The following is an 18,026-nucleotide window of genomic DNA, read 5'->3' on the forward strand; positions in this document are numbered from 1 at the left end:
ACAAGTCTCCATATTATATAAAAGAAGACATTAGGAGGGATTCCAAGGTTACAACTATCTTCAATTACGTTAAAAAGCTGTGCCGAAAACAATTTAAGAGCAACAGAGAATCCCCATATTGCCATATTAGAAACATCTCAATATAGATATGCTAGTGTGGCTAAATACGCAAGGCCAAAAAACATTCTCCGCAGGGACTGGCAGAATCTTACTAACTAACCGAATATGAGTATTTATTTTGTCTTTTATGTGGCCTCTAGGTGCCTTACTGTCATCATTATTTCTATTTTTATTATTGTATAAAAATAATGTAAAATAATGTATTAACAACCACAGATAATTCTTCTCTGTCTCTCCTCACAATATACACAGTATATATACTACATTCTTTTTTTTTTTGGAGTCTTCCACAGTGCAGTCTGTCAACTCTCTTCGACAATCCACACACCAGACATGTAAGTTTTTTAAGAATGACGCTCTTTCGACACCACATCCAAAAAGCACAGCGCGAAATGTGTCAATTACCAGATCCGATATAAATAAGTCAAGGTGGATCAGATAGTTTTACTGCATTGCTTAGTTTGAGGGTTCAACAAGTAGGAGAATAGTGATTGAACACTCCTCTGACTGGTTGAAAAAAAAAAATTAATTTTGTATTTACTACTTCATATTCTCTTGGACAGTAATTCAACGCCAGCGTAATCGTTTTTTGACAAATGAAGCACTTTCATTTCTAGCTCTTTGCTGAGCAATCTAAATATTGTTTATGCCTCTGCATACCCTAAAAATGCGACACTCCACACGTCCAGAATTGCTACAAAGTGGCTCCAGGAACACTCTTCTGACTTTAGACACTTCCGCTGGCCACCTAAATCCCCAGACATGAACATTATTGAGCATATCTGGCATGTCTTGCAACGTGCTGTTCAGAAGCCCCTCTTACTCCTACGGATTTATGGACAGCCCTGCAGGATTCATGGTGTCAGTTACCTCCAGCACTACTTCAGACATTAGTCGAGTCCATGCCACGTCGTGTTGCGGCACTTCTGCGAGCGCCTTACGCGATATTAGGCAGGTGTTACCAGTTTTTTTGGCTCTTCAGTGTAAGATAAATCTAATTTGTGTGCGGGTAGAAATACCAGCATTGAAGACTCTGCAGAGTCTAAGAGTGTTGATCAGTAACTAACTGACAATTATTAGTTTTTGTTTTCCTCGAAGATCATCTAGAGCAGTAGTTCTCAACCTTTGGAAGCCTACGGCCCGGTAAATGTTTTTTTTTTTGTGAGTGAAAGGCCCGGACTAACAAGAAATTATTGGGGAAAAATTAAACTGCGATCACTCACGGCCCGGTGTGACTAGTGTTAGGGCCCGGCGGTTGAGAAACACTGATTCTAGAGGTTCTTATTTTCCCCCCACCAAACTGAGTAATTGTTATTGGGCTGATGTGTTTGGAGATTGCTTATGTTGTAATGGTCATGTTGGCTTTGTGCAAAGAGCTTACTGAAAATATAATTCCCGTACTTTATCTTTTCCCTTCTTTTTTGTCCTTCTTTAATTTTTACCCTTCACAGCTGTTTAGGGGCCATTCAAGTATTACGTCATCATGGGGGGGAGGGGGTTTCCGATTTGCTGACTTTTGATGATAGGGAGTGGGGGGGGGGGTTTGGATTATGCTTACGTCATCAACCACCTTTTATGAAAATATGAAATATTTTTAATGGCATCTTACTCTGTTCGCCAAAAACGAGAAAAACCTTTCGATAGTTTGTGGGCAATTGAAGTAACATCCCTCCTATTGATAAGTGCCCTACAGAGCCACTTTAGTGACCTCTAAATGTTTCGCGGATCCAAGTGATCCCGCTTAAGTGCTCTGGAAATGTGCCACACATCACTTAAATAATCTGAGAATGTGCCGCGGGTAATTTGAGTGATGTAGAACCGCACTGGAGGCCACTTAAGTGCTCTAAAACTACGTCACATGTCACTCCAGGGATCCCTAAATGTGTCACGGATCGCTTAAGTGTTCTGAAAATATGCCACGGGCCGCTTAAATGTTCTGGAATTGTACCACGGGACACTTACGCGATCTGTAAATGTGCCGTCTAGTTCATTTTTACAAAATTAGGTTGGAAGAGGGCAGGCCGCATCAAGTAACCCCCAGGGCCATATTTGGTCCGCGGGCCAAGGGCCTTTATGTGATTTATCATTATATGGTTTAGAGGGTGGGTCGCAATGAATTTATTAAAGATAAATTTTGAGTTCATAGCCTTCAAATAACATTGAAATTAACAGAAATTGATTATAATAACATATATAAAGATATTTTCTTCCGAAATTTCAATTTAAAAAAATAAAATTTTGATCATGGAAAGGGGGCACGACAGAACCCCACCCCCCCCCCCATGTACATCTCTGATCCCACCAATATGCGTTAGGCTTCAGAGGGGCAGAGTTGATGACGAAATTTTGCTGCCAGGGGGGAGGGGGGGTCAGCGTTTTGCTTACTTTTGCTGACAAGGGGGGGGGGGGCTCAAAAATTTGCTTACGTAATACTTGAACGGCCCCTTATTGGCACTTCCTAAGCGTGGTAATGGAGTCTTCTTCGGTGCCACCGACAAACCGTGGTATTCAGATTCAGATCTTTTAATTAATAAATCCACTTGAACAGATGATCATTATTGATCGACCCTTATACAGGGCTAAATACACATATGCACTTATCAATGACCATTTATAACAGAGAAAAATCTCAAACCATCCAAAAACAGATTATGATAAATGAATTTGAAAAAAAAAAAAAAAAAAAGCATTTTTTATTGGTTGATTCTGTACACAGCTTACGTTCATATAACACAAGTTAAAATAATAATAATGACGTCAGAGTTTAGTACAAATCAATCAAAACCCAAATATTATCGTTATCATAAAACACTTGAGATTCATACGAGGAAAAAAAAAAATGCTAAGTATATACAGTACACACTCATACATCAGAGTAATGTTTCAGAATTTCTCCTTTTAACTTTTCGAAGTAGAAAGTTTCAATTCAACAAGAGGAAGAAGAAGAAGACTAGGACATATTTTTAGGAAAATTAATCGTGGATCATACATGTGAATTAACTGGTGCCTTTCATGTACATACAGTACTCGCGAGAGAAATCGTGTATAGAAAAAAGAAACTTCACAGTAAATGAATGCGCGGAAACTATGTTAATTTCATAATACGCAATGTTATGATACAACATAGGTAAAAAACAATTCAATACTGCGTAAAATGAAACTAAAACTGATGCTGGTTTCAATATTGAGGGTATGAAACCATATTTTAACTCATATCACTCATATGAAATTCATTAAAATTTCAATAATTTCATTAAAATGAAAAAACATCATTAATTTCATTGCAATTAAAAAATTTCATAAATTTCATTAAAATTAAAAAATTTCATAAATTTCATTAAAATTTGGTAGGAAACAAAAGTAATGTAAAAATTATTCCCACACTCTTAACCTTTTTTTTTTTGATGCGACCAAAAATCAAAGCACGATCAATCGCGACATATTGGGTTGAAATTTCGAATTCAAAAATAATTTTTAAATATTTTTAAAAAATAAAAATAAAATTTCGTTTTGAATTTTTTGAAACTTCTTAGAAGAAAAAAATCTCACTGGGGCGACGTCTTAACAACGGGACCTGAGCTTAAGGCTTAAAAATAAAATGTGGGGGCTTCGAAATTATTGGAAGCTTTCACAAATTATGAGATTATTTTTCTCAAAAATTCTGAATTTTCATTAACTTTACAATTATTTGCTTCATTTGGAAAATATTTATGCGGATGAATGCAAAATTTTTGGTTTGAAAAATATTTTTGCGGATGAGTGCAAAATTTTTGTCTTGAGAAATATTTTTGTGGATGAGTGCAAAATTTTTGGTTTGAGAAATATTTTTGCGGATGAATGCAAAATTTTTGTTTTGAGAAATATTTTTGCGGATGAATGCAAAATTTTTGTCTTGAGAAATATTTTTGCGGATGAGTGCAAAATTTTTGTCTTGAGAAATATTTTTTTCGGATGAATGCAAAATTTTTGTCTTGAGAAATATTTTTGTGGATGAATGCAAAATTTTTGTCTTGAGAAATATTTTTGCGGATGAGTGCAAAATTTTTGTCTTGAGAAATATTTTTTTCGGATGAATGCAAAATTTTTGTCTTGAGAAATATTTTTGTGGGTGAGTGCAAAATTTTTGGTTTGAAAAATATTTTTGCGGATGAATGCAAAATTTTTGTCTTGAGAAATATTTTTGTGGATGAGTGCAAAATTTTTGGTTTGAAAAATATTTTTTGCGGATGAATGCAAAATTTTTGTCTTGAGAAATATTTTTGCGGATGAGTGCAAAATTTTTGTCTTGAGAAATATTTTTTGCGGATGAATGCAAAATTTTTGTCTTGAGAAATATTTTTGTGGATGAGTGCAAAATTTTTGGTTTGAAAAATATTTTTGCGGATGAAATTTTTTATTTGAGAAATATTTTTGTGGATGAAATTTCTTATTTGAGAAATATTTTTGCGGAAGAAATTTTTGATTTGAGAAATATTTTTGCGGAAGAAATTTTTGATTTGAGAAATATTTTTGCGGATGAATGCGAAAAAATTTTCAAACATAACGAAAATTTTTTCGAATAAATGTGAAGTTGCCGATTTAAAACAATTTTTTTTTTGCGAAATTTGGATTTTTTTTTACTTGCGAAATATAAATAGCCTATATACAGTATATCTAGCAATGAGAAAAAAAAATGAAATGCATTTTTGAACTGTAATTTTTCGTCTAGTTTCAAAATGAAAGTATTATCGTTGAGCAGAGCAATAAAACATTCTTTTGAATAAGCCCGCGTTTCATACGCAGGAAAATTACAGCACGTATATACGCATATCAAGACCGAAAAAAAACCTTTTCTAATACCACCGTACATCAATATTCATTGATATTCACCTGACGTGAGATCATAATACCTTTTGAGATTCTTTTCATGCAGTTATATAATTGCTCTTGTTATTATTATTATTATTACTACTAGTATCCATATAGGCTACCAGCTTCAGCTCTTGAATATTTAATGACCATTATTGAAACTACGCTATAGATATTTATGGAATGTATTTGATGTGAGTGCAGACCACCAAAGATGTGAAAACTCGCTCAAGTTTTATTTCTTTAAATTTATTTCAGCCGAATGGAAGCAAAAATAATGAAGATAAAGCACTCGATTAAAAAGCATCGTAATAAATTTTTCTTACTCCAACATTATTTGAAGGAATCCAATAATTTTCGAAGGAATTTCCAGTAATTAATATTTTTTTTCAGTTTCATTAAAACTTTTGAATTTATTAATATGAGGGGAAAAATGATTCTCTTCTCAAAGACATGTTTTCAGTACAAATCGACTCTTTTAAGATTTACACATTAAAATCTCTGAATATTTCTACACATTTAGTTTATTTTCCCCAAAAAATAACTTGATAGAAGAAAGATATATAATTTTCTCTTTCTTACTTCAGCATTATTAGGTAGAGTTTCGAAATTTGGAATAGAAATTTCAATCAATTTTCAATTTTGAATGCAGTATTTACCTTTTTCCCTGACCATTTTATTTATTTCTTTTTCTGATCATTTTTGATTATCTTTTTCTTCTTTTAGATATTACAGTTTTTTGAATTTATAAAATACGTATAAGGAAAAAAAAATTAATTTTTTCACTGAAAAACAGTCATTCAATGTCTCCTGTCACCGAGCACTCAAATCCTCTAGGGAACAGCATCAGGGTACTCGCGAGCACAAGGCTTAAGATGTTTGGGAATGTGATAGAAATTGTCAAGATGCTTTGGGAGATGTGATAGAAATTTTGAAGGTGCTTTTGTGGGATGTGATAGAAATTTTTAAGGTGTTTGGAGGATGTGATAGAAATTTTCAAGGTGCTTTGGGGGAATGTGATTGAAGTTTCCAAGGTGTTTTTTGGAAAATATAATAGAAATGTTCATGGTGCTATGGGGGATGTGATAGAAATTTTTAAGGTGTTTGGAGGATGTGATTGAAGTTTCCAAGGTGTTTTTTTTGGGAAATATAATAGAAATTTTCAATGAACTTTAGGAAGATGTGATAGAAATGTTCCAGATGCTTTGGTGGAATATGAAAATTGACATTTAAAGGACCAGACGCATAGTAATAACCCAAATAAAATACTTTAAAGACCTACAGATAAAAATTTAAAAATTTATAGCAAATAATTAAGAGAGTAAATTAAGAGAGTAATTAATATAATTATTTATTTATAACAATAAAATAGAGAGATAATCAGATATTTTTTCAAAACAGAATCAAATACCGTACCAACGATTGGAAACTACATTCATATATTATTTCAAGTATTTTGTAATAATAAGGTAATGTGTGTGTGTGTGTGTGTGTTAATGTACGTCAGATGTATAGTTAAGTTTAAATAGTATATAACATAACATATTGGTAAAAAAAATGGTCAGATATACAGTATACTAAACTAAAATGAAGTTCGATTTTACCTTGAGTGCGTCCATACTAATATTATGTTGCTCGTTATTCGATGAAAGTCACCACTGCGGGTTAGTGACGTGATGGGAAGGGGTTGATGATATAAACATTTAACTATGTCCCCTGAAAGTAACCCAGAAAGCTGCAAGATATACCCGCGATACGCAATTGTTGAAGTTACGATGAGTATACGCGAACGCAATGGAGGCAGCAATAAATGTCCGAATATCGAACTCAAAGGCGGGGTAATTACACTGACCAGTCTGTACATATTGCTAGATACACCAGTGACCATGTGAATGCCATGAATCAGCGATATAATGCATGTTAGAGACTTCGAACATGTGGGACAGGGTGAGAACTTGTCCCGGTTGTATCCATTTGTTCGGGTTTTTTTTTCAGGGCTCTCTCGATGGTTTGCCCCGAATCTTCCATTTCAGCCACGAAAATTTCGTGTCTTTTGGCATCGAGTGTCTCCGTTTTATGTCGCTGTTGCTCTTCCTGGCGTCGTGCGGCACTTTCGGCGGCTTCTTCTTGTTCGATTCGGACGCCAGTGGCATTATCTCGTCCTCTTCCTCTTCGTAGATCTGAGGTTTCCGGTAGAGTTCCGTTCTCGAGCCTCCTCTGCTCGACTTTGAGGATCTGGAGGAGATCTTGGAAGGTCTGGTAGAAGTCATCATGGATTGGCTCCTGGCCACGTTCACCCCGGAAGACCTGTCGTTGTCTTCCGGTGACTTTTCGTAGTGACTGATACCCGGTATGTACATCACCAGCGGTCTCCTGGCGTGCGCGGATTCCGTCTCGGAGCTAGCCTCCGACGTCCCGCGGTGTCTCCTGCGGACGGCAGCGGGACTCGTCCTGTAGTCCCCACCGATTCCAGCGACTGAGCTATTGCTGCGGCGTATAGCGGCCCTCTGCCTGGCCTGGTAAGCTGCTGCGAGTCCACCTCTGACGTATAGCGGATCGCTCTGGACCGAAGAGGGGTCCTCAGATATTTTAGATTTTCTGTGGTGGCCGCTCTTGCTCTTCTTGCTGATCCTGTTGCCGTCTGTGATCTCCCTGCCGTTGACGAGTATTTTGACGCCGCTGGAATTCGACGCCGTTTTCTTCTTGTCTTTCATGTGGCGTCTGTCCAGCGTATAAGCTCTTGGACTAGGTGGTGGCTTCTGCTTACTGGCCCGATCCGTGCGGCTGACCGTGTAGAATCTGTCGCTGCCGACGTGACTACCAGCTGGGTAGGACACTTCACTTTGCGCCATCTCTTTCCTGTAGTCTTCGTCGGCCTCGCGGAACCATAGTCCACTGTTGGCGCCGCCGGCACCGTTTCCATTGCTCTCTCCGTCCGACCTGGGAACGTTCTCGTAGGATATCTCCCGTTTCTTGTAGTCGAACTCGCGCATAAGAGATCCCGATCCGGCGTCGTTCCTCTTCGGATCCACGGTGCTGCTGAAATCCGAAGCGTACTCTTCGTTGGCGAGCTCCTCTCGGATTTCGGACATGTCGCGGTGCTCGAACCCACGACCTTTGCGTTTTTCGACAGCTTCGACGTCATCGTCGACGTCATACCAGTTCTCTTCCCTGTAAACCGGTTGTTTCGAAGACTTGGGGAAATTGTTCTCCCGACCAGGGTTCAAGCGGAAACCAAAGCTGCGTTTGGATGTCTTGATGGTGCGGTCACCATCCTCGTCGAAGTAATAGTCCCCGTACTGTAGGTCATCGCGCATGTCCCGCACTTCTTTCGGTGGTGGACCGATGTACAGAGGTTCGGAACGGGACTTGAACAAGCCATTGGAATACCCGTCGCTGTCCGCATACGCAGCTTTCTTTTTGGCGTCTCTCCTCTTCTTGGATTTGTCGACTTGGCTGTATATGTCACCGTTATGGTAAGTGGAAGATATAGCACTGGTGTAGTCGTCTTCACGCAGATGATCGGACTGGTTCTGCTGGTAGTGTTTGTCTAGATCTGGCACGTCACTGTAAGCGGAAGCGACGGCGCTTCTGGGCTTTATGACTTTATATTTGCCTGCTGCGTAAATGTCCTCGTCATACACACTGGTCGGAACTTTGCTGCACTGTACACCCTTGTCCTTAGTCGTCGACCTCCACAGTCTCAACCAAGAAGAGTCTTTGGATTTTTTGGGGGTGTTTGCTATCGCTTCCTGCCTGCGCGACAGATGTTCGGTGGACACGCCCTTGTCTACCTTGTCCCTGATCTTGTACTCGTCTTCTTCGGAATTCAGGAGGTCGCTGTGCGACTTGGCTTTCCGCCTGATGACCCTCGGAGAAGGTTCCTCGTAGACGACGATTCTCTTGTTGTTCTGCCAGAGCTGGTGCTTCTCGCCGACGGTACAGAAGAGTTCCCCGTTGTCCAGTCTGGAGGAAGCGGTGTTGACGTCGGTGGTGTCGTAGACGAGCTGGTTGCCGCTGTCGTAGGTCTCTACGTGCACTTTGCCTCGCCTCTGGAAAGAGTTCTCGTCGTTTTCGTCGTAGTAGTAGTCATCGTCGTCGAAATGATCGTTGTCGTTTTCATCGTGACCGCGGAATAATCCGCCCGTCGGTCGTCTTACGAGTGCTCCGTGGTTGCCGTTGTACTTGCTGACTGGCCTGTAGGCTGTGCCGTCCTTCGCTATCTTCACTTCTGTGTCGGAACCGTCCGATACTGTTACGTGCGTCCTGTAATCCCCGTTGACGTGCGATTTCCCGTTGAGTTGGCGACTGTCCGTCGAAGTCTCTACAGAGTGGTGCTTGTAGGCGTCTTTTTTCTCCGAACTTCCAGCCTTACCCTTCTTCTTCAGAGGTGCCATACCAAATATCACTTTGACACCGTTGACAATGGGATTCTTCTTTGTTTTCGGTGGTGGCGCCTCGTCAGACCTCTGTTTCGTGCCATGATACGTCAACGGTGGCTCCGGAGGTGGTGTCGGAACCCTTTGGGACTTGATCGGCGTCGAATGGTACATCCTCGGAGACAGCACTGGTGATCCGGAAGGACTTATCTCTCCGTCGGAGGTCCTATGCCTGTTCAGGACAGCTTCCTCGTTGAAACGATTCACTATCTTCTTAACGTGGTCGCGTCTTACGTGAGGGGGCTCGATTGGCCTCTGACTCGGATGCAACGGTATCTCTTCGTTACTGAGCCAGGTTGAACCACTCGTTGGCCCGTATTCTCTGGGCGGCGTCTGGGTGGAACTCTCGAACGTCAGCACGGGATAGTTCAGTGTCGATGGATTCGGATGGTAGCTGATGGCGTCATCGTCGTCATCTACATGTCGCGCAAGATGGCCCGTCGGATCGTTGCTGTAGTATATGACACCACCACCATTGGAACGTATCTCTTTCGGATCTGGGGGATGCCGGTGCTTATTCTTGTAGACTTTGAACCAGAATCGTTTCTCGGGACTGCCCGAGTGGGTGACACCGTTCGAATGGGTGACTCCTCCGTTGGCGGTCAGGTCACCGTTGCTCAAGCTTTTCTTCGGCCGCGTGTACTTCTTGACTCTGACGGCCTTGTTGAAACTCACTTTCTTGCCCGCGGCTGAGCTCTGAGAAGTGTTCGAGCAGTCGGAGTGATCGGAGCGAGTCGACTCGTTTCGAGATACCCGCGACTGCGGGGGCGACAGTAGGCTTCCAGGCATCTGGTTAGTTCAAGTAACGACGGCCTATCTTGTGCGCAAATGCTATCGCCCACCTTTCTCTCTTTTTTTTATCTCTTTTGCCTACAGGTAATCATTTTCTTTTCTTTCTCTCTCTATCTCTCCAATATCCACTCTCCTTCTGCTTCTCTCTATTCTGTCTTTATTCTAGTTTTTGCATCGAAGGCACGTGGGACGTCGGATGGGCGTCGGTCCGACGGGCCAAGCCTGACGTCACCCTTAGCATCTTTATTCCTTTTCTTCTATCACAGCTTTTGTTCCGAACCTGCAGAGGAAGAAAAACAATATTAGAATCGCAATCTTCGAAAAATATAATCATATTAAATTCATTTGCGAAAAAGTAATGATCGTATCTATATCGACGCTATTTTGGACACTCCTTTGTTCCTTGAACGATGGCGACGAAATCTTCGTGATCTGATGGGAAAAAAAATACTTTGACGGGAATCTCACGCGAAATCAAAGTCTGATGAATTTCGTTCCGAGAATCGATATCATTTCCCACACGCGCTAATGAAAACTGGGTTACGGGGAATCTAATTATGACACGGAATCACCCTGGAGCCATTCTTCGAGATGCGAAACGTTTGGTGTTGCTCATAAAGATTTGCTATGCAAAATTCTCTGTGACCGCCATCAATTCACCTCTAGGAAAACTCAGCACGGCAACAGTTCGTCGCCAGTGAGTGAGTGACCGAGTGATTGAGCAAGTGTGAGAATGAGTGAGCGACCGAATGAGTAACTCGCTCATTCTTTCTAGTTGTTTTTTTTCATATTTTAATTACATTTTGTATCATCAAATCATTCATCCACTAACTTGCTCACTCACTTATTTGCTCACCTGTTCACTCACTCTATCATTTGCTCAACTGCTCACTCGCTTATTCACCCACTCACTTATTCATCCACAGACTTGCTTATTCATCCTCTCACCTTCTTATTTATCCACTCACTTGCTTATTCATCCTCTCATCTTATTCCTCCACTCACTTGCGTATTCACCCTCTCATCTTCTTATTAATCCTCTCATCTTATTCCCCATTCACTTGCTTATTCATCCTCTCAATCTTCTTATTCATCCACTGTCTTGTTCAATCACTGAGACTCTCACTAGACTCTCTTGCTCAGTCACTAATTCTCTCACTAACTTTCTGACTCACTTGTTCAATCACTCACTTGCTTACTTACTCGTTTACTGGCTCACTCGTCTGCTCATCCACTACTCACTATGTCATTTTGTCGATGAATTACTTTTCAATGAATTTTCCTAACTGTGAATTGTCCTGTCGATGAACTGCTTGACTGTGAATTTTCGTAGTGGTGAATTGTCATATCAGTGAATTGCGCGGGGGAGGGGGGGGGGTGAACTGATGTCAGTGAATTTTCCGGAGAATTTTCCGCACACGACATGTCTCATGTCAAGCTTTATGGAAAAAGTACAAAGCTATGCATATGTTAACGCCAAAGCCCGATATGGGTCATTTCGCGCACACACACATGTTGGCCGATTTCGCTGTAAATTGACCAGCTTATGTCCGATCTTTTCTTGATTTCGGGCTTCGGCCAGCGAAATGGCATGGAGTGATGAGCCGAACTCAGAAGGAAAAAAAAAGGGCATATGGTATTAAATTTATTTATTTATTCTCTATTTATTGTCATCACGTGTTGTAATAAGGTTTTTTGTTACCACCGTCAAACCAGACGCGATAGATGTGTCGCCTACCAGAACGCCTTACATCAGGGGTTCTTGACCTTTTTAAGCCGCGACCCAAAATCAACAACAGAATCAGCTTCCCGACCCATGGGACGGGACTGCTTGTTTTCCGAAATTAGTGAAACCAGTGACCCAATAAGTGCATTCATAACAGGACCGTAAATGGAGTTATACGAACAACATCGGAAGCCCCTGCGAATCAAGTTTGGGTCGTGACCCATAGCTCAAGAATCCCTTAATGTAAGTAGATTTGAACGACCTTTCTCGGAGACCCCTGAGGATAAAGTTTGGGTCATGATCCGTAGTTCAAGTATCCTTGGCTGTAAGCAGTGCCATCTTAACGCATGGACCCACCCGGGTACCTCAAGAGAAAAGGGTCTCACAAAAATGAGAACTGGTTGAAATTTTCGATAATTTTCTAGTCAGTACCTCAGAAAAATCACTTGGACCGGGGCTCATGACAAGGGCGTAGCGAGAGGGGACTTGGGGGTCTGTTTCCCCCCCCCCCCGAAATGTGAGAAAATGACCGAAAAAAGGGGAAAAGATGGCCAAATCTATTGTTCTATCACTTTGGTCCCCCCCCCCCGAAATAAAAGTGGTCTCCCCCGAACGAAATTTCTAGCTACGCCCCTGGTTCATGATGCTCTTTTAAGAAGGCCCTGGTTGTAAGTGGATTTCTACGACCAATCTCGAAAGCCCCTACGAATCAAGTTTGGATCGTGACCCATAGCTCAAGAACCCTTGGCTGTAAATGGATTCGTATGATCCACCTTGGAATCCCCTTGGGTCACGACCCGTAGGTTAAGAACCCCTGCCTTACATCAACGTATCGAAATTGGACCAAGGATCTCCAACCACTTCACGAAATGGTCAGCCAAAGTAGAGAAAACACTAGTCATTTCTAAATCGGAAGTTAAGACACACCTCTCGGCCAATACGCGAAATGGCCGTACCTCGGGCTTTGGCTGTAACATATGCAGTACAATATAATTTCGATTATCACGAAACTCAATATCCGAATTCTTCTAATACACAGTATCTTTGTGAAATGATTTGAAACAAGAACTTATTATAAATTTTTTAAACAGATAATCGTTACACGGGATGTTCCCCGGAGAGTTTTCGAAAGCAATGAAAAAATACTCTATACTTTTTTTTAAAATTAAAGTAAAATATGGAAAAAAAATTATCAGGGAAAAGAGAAGTCACACTCCCGTAAAATATAAGATAATTCGGGAAACATAAAAATTGAAATTTTCAAACGGAGCCTCTCCCCCACCAATCAAAAGAAGAAGAAGAAAGTCGATGAAAAATTATCAATTTTTGTCACTTTCTGAGTGGCTGAAATGTGAAGCCTCAAAAGGATGACGCAGAAAATCAGCAATAAGATATTTCAAATATTTTACTTCAACCTTCACTTTTTCATATTTACATTAGTTTCTATTTTTTCATATTTGGGGCCGTTTAAGTATTACGTCAGCACTTTCTGACCCCCCCCCCCTCCACTCCCCCTTGTCAGAAAAAGTCGAAATTTCGTCATCTCTGGCCTCCCCTACCTCCTATGACATATTGGTGGGATCATAGACTGTACCCGGGTAGGGCGCACATAGAAGGAGCTCCTCCCCCCCCTCCCTAAACTATCAAAAAATCATTTTTAAATGCAAAAAATATTTTTTTAAAAAATCAAAATTTCGAAAGAAAATACCTTTGTATGTATAAACATAATCTTATAATCAATTTCTGTTAATTTCAATGCTATTTGAAAGCTAAGAACTCCAAATTTCCTGATAAGAAATTGATTGTGACCAAGCCATATAATGATAAATCCTTGGCCCGTGGACCAAATGTGGCCCGGGGGGGGGGAGGTTATCTGATGTGGCCTGCCCCCTCACACCTAATTTTGTAAAAATGAACTAAGCGGCACATTTTCAGATCACTCAAGTAGGCCTGTGGCACATTCACAGATCACTTAAGTTAAGTGACCCGTGACACAGTTCCAGAACACTTAAGCGATCCGTGGCACATTTAATGAGACATCCCTTGAGTGACAATCGGCATAGTTTTAGAGCACTTAAGCGACCCCCGGTGCGACTTTACATCACTCAAGTTACCCCCGGCACATTCCCAGATTGCTTAAGTGATCCGCGGCATAATTACGGATCACTTGAATGATGCGTGACACAATTCGAGAGTACTTAAGTGGCCCAAACACATTTCTAGATCACTTGAAAGATTCACGAAACATTTAGAGATCATTAAGGGGCTCTCTAGGAGACTTATCAATAGGGAGAATGTTAGTTCAGGTGCCCACAAACCACAGTTTGCCATTAAGAATATTTAATATTTTTATAAAGGGTAGTTGATGACGTCAGCATCATTCAAACACCCCCCCCCCGTCATCAAAAGTAAGCAAATCGGAACCCCCCATCGATGCTGACGTAATACTTGAATAATTAATTCCTTTACATTAGTTTCTATTTTTTTCATATTATATTTATATTTGTTTCAATTTTTCGTACAGTATTTACATTAATTTCAATTTTTTTATATTTACATTAGTTTCTATTTTTTTCATGTTTACATTAGTTCCTATTTTTTCGTTCCATTTAATTTCTATTTTTGTTTACATTTAATTTCTATTTTTGTTTAAATTTTTCGTACAGTATTTACATTAATTTCAATTTTTTCATATTTACATTAGTTTCTATTTTTTTCATGTTTTCATTAGTCTATTTTTTCATATTTATATTTGTTTCAATTTTCCGTACAGTATTTACATTAGTTTCTATTTTCTCATATTCATATAAGTTTCTATTTCTTCATATTTTTCTATTCCATTTTTTAAAATTTGTTTTCTTATATTTTTTACGTGTTTCTATTTTTTCATATTTTTAATTTTTCTCTAATGTTTTACTTTGGTTTTTATTTCTTCATACATTAATTTTAGAACCAATCGTAGGGTAATTATTAGTCTCTTCGCGAACACTCTGTACACATTGTAAATTGGTGTATTGCATACTTCTCAATGTTAGAAGACACAGAACAAAATCCCCATCATCCATGGATAATCTCAAGCGAAAACGTTCCCATAAATATCCAGTCATCACGTACAAAGTTTGATATCTTATTGAATGCCGCTTAATCACACACGCTCGATATCGAGAGTCGTATTGGGTGCGCACGTATAAAACAAGTTCTTGATATCATTGCATATCCACCAGTCGCTAATTTTAAAAACAAATTGCACTCAGATTTCTCACAATACCATTAAATCCCTTAACGATCAAGGGCGAGATATCTCATCCAAACGCAATTAGAAAAAATTCATTCCACAGCTCCCACTATTTTTTTTTACCTCTTTTCTCATCATTACGAAGCTTCATTGCAACCCTATGGACGGAAGTTGTTTTTGCCCCTCTCCGTTCTTTCTATAATCCTGTTTAGTGATCCCCCACATAAAATGTGTCTACCATATATTATATTCTGCTATATATATATAAGAGGGCGGGGGGAGAGAAAAATAGTACATATAGGGGATGAGAAAGAGAAGGTGAGAGCAACAAGAAATACAGTGAAACCTCGATATAACGATACTCTGTGGACTAAGAAAATATATCGTTGTAGAGGAATTATCGTTATATATCGAGAGGCAGCAATTAAAAATTAGAGTATAGACATTTCCAAACAAGACTTGAAAAAATATCGTTGTAGAGGAATTTATCGTTTTATCAAGTATCGTTGTAGCGAGGTTTCACTGTTTATCTACTGTACTCTTTTTTCCCATTCTATTTCTAACATGCGAACAAAGAAACCATTTTTTTTTAATATTTATCGCCGATACCTTGAATACAGATCATCCACATTTGCTGCCAAAAAACTGCGGTGAAGGGGTTAAAAGACGTCCGTTTTCGAGGAGTATCAAAATTCCCACGCTTCTATAGAGAAATAATATCGCTCTAACACATCGTTCTCCAAAGTGCGCATGAAATGATCCAAGGGGCGGCGGTAGAACGTACGGATATAATACGGGATTATATTATACTGAGTAGGCGTAAGCTTTAGGATACTGCTCCGCCATTAGTGTTCCCTGCGAACTGGAAAATCAGGGAAATGAAAAATGGTCAGGGATAGTCATGGAAAATGTAATACACATAGTATCTGGTAAAAATCAGGGAAGTATGCACATATTTGATGAAAGACAGGGGAAAATTCTGTGAAAAAAGGGAGAATGCTCGAAAAACATTTCGAAGGTGAAGATTTTGAATAATTTTTTTCTTTCTTCGGGAGTTTTGGTGTGGGAAAGCCAGGGTTTTGCTGGGAACCCTGCATTTCTTATCTCTAGTCTTTTTCCAATAGCCAAGATCCAAAATTCTTCTTTCAAAGACACTTAAAGAGAATAAAATAATAACCACCGAATGGCTAAAAAAGCTGTGAGTGCACAGAACAATTCATTTTTAATTTTAGTAAGAATTAGTTTCTCTTGATAAGAGAAAGGAATGGGGAGACATGTTGGGGGAGGGGGGTTTAAGATTAATCTGCAATAAATACGGGTTAACGAGGTCTATTACGGATCTTTGAGACGTTAACCTTCCACCGGACGCAATGTCCGTCAGGCACATCGCAAAAAAACTAGTTTTACATTGCGCTTTTTTTTACATTGCTCCGTACAAGTGGGTAAAAAAAAAAAAAAATCCCGTGGTTATCGTTTTAGACTGAAGCTAATATTACCTTGAGATATTATTGGTTAATGGCTTTAGTTGTTTTAGCAAAACAAGAGATCAAACTAAAGGCCGCCTACCTTAATCATTCTTCAGCAGGCAAGTGAAAAAAAAAAAATCTTTGTAAAAAAAAGGAAATCAATAAAAATAAAATTTAAGAAAAAATACACGATGGGAACGTGATAGTCATGTAAACATGATGATGGTGGTAGTGGCCTCGCAGAAATGATATTGTCCCAGGTTTTATTGTCGGTTGGTATTGCACACAAGTTAAACTTGTAATGTCGCAATAATATCACAACAGCTGAGTCCTAGAAGAGAACAGCAACTATGGCGCAAATACCGATAACATTGTGTGATCACAGGTGGTTGTGTGTTTACCATGAAGGCGTAGGCTTCCTCTGAGGTAAAAGAATGTTTAAAAAACCTATTCGTCCAGTTTAACTCCTGTGTGTGTATGTGTGTGTGTGTGTGTGTAAAGGCAAAAGAAAAACCTCCTACGCAAATGAGTTTATATTGCCACTAACTGCGAAAGAAGCAGCAACGCAATCGATTGCTTAAAAGCGTTTTTTTCCCCCCTTCACTCTGTAACTGCAGTGAACGAAGTAATGCTCTTATCTAGCATTTTTTTTTTTTTTTCATCCTTTACCCTTACGTCCTCAACCCACAGGATAACCTCCACTGTCCGGACCTCTGTAGGTGGGCATTGCAGCATAACATTTGGTGATAAAGAAGAATAAAACTGTTATTATGGTGCTGTTCCACTCAAGTGATGTCCACTAGCGTAATCTATGGCGATAGTAGGGATCACTTGCTTTCCGGTTCGACGCAGACAGTCCCGGTTTTACCCTCAGACAGCTCCCATCATCCACAGATGATGACTATAGTAGCCTGCATATTCATCCTGTGATGATTGGAAATTGTTTTGGCATGTAGATGGCGAACGCATATAGGATATTCTAGTTTCTTTTTTTCTTTTAATTATGATTTCCTCTATTCTCTGACAGGTTTGCTTGTGCTGTATTGGAGGGTATAGCCTACACGGGACTGTGAGAAATGATAGTGTCTGGCTCCAATCGCTAGTATGTAGGTGATTTTGGGTTCGAAACCAGATTTCGTTTGCATCACCTCTTTCTTCGGTTGTAGTGAATTTACAACGTCTGAGTTTGATTGCCATCTATCCTTCGCAAAAGAAAAAAAAATGTTTTTCACTCCCGAAAAGAAACATTTTTTTCGACTTCCCGCAGCCAAAGGATTACAAATCTTGTCTGGGTCTCCCGGCTGGGTTTTTTAGATGCTCTGTAGAGTCTTAAAAAATTTCATCCACAAGCAAGCGATATCTACAGTATATAACATGAAAATTCAGCCATTTGACATTTT

The 18,026-nt window shown here is 39.6% G+C and overlaps 1 protein-coding gene across 2 annotated transcripts in view; it reads right to left on the reverse strand.

Annotated features, from left to right (window-relative positions):
• Window positions 1-2,796: 2,796 nt before the first annotated feature.
• The window catches only part of LOC149089465 (uncharacterized), a 69,758-nt gene continuing 54,528 nt past the window's right edge, over window positions 2,797-18,026 (reverse strand). Inside the window, exons 1-2 of one of the 2 annotated variants that reach the window (XM_089238768.1) lie at window positions 16,727-17,092; window positions 2,797-10,479 (exon numbers count right to left, since the gene is read on the reverse strand). In XM_089238768.1, the coding sequence (XP_089094894.1) occupies window positions 6,960-10,196 (3,237 nt within the window). In that variant the 5' untranslated portion in view covers window positions 10,197-10,479; window positions 16,727-17,092 and the 3' untranslated portion in view covers window positions 2,797-6,959. Of the gene's footprint in view, window positions 10,480-16,726; window positions 17,093-18,026 lie in introns of those variants that run through there. The other variant, XM_089238764.1, reaches the window with a different exon arrangement.

This window comes from Pholcus phalangioides, unplaced genomic scaffold (genome assembly GCF_987345545.1).
Source record: "Pholcus phalangioides strain wild (caught in Gottingen) unplaced genomic scaffold, Ppha-v1.0 ptg000002l_1, whole genome shotgun sequence".
Classification (NCBI taxonomy): Eukaryota; Metazoa; Arthropoda; class Arachnida; order Araneae; family Pholcidae; genus Pholcus; species Pholcus phalangioides.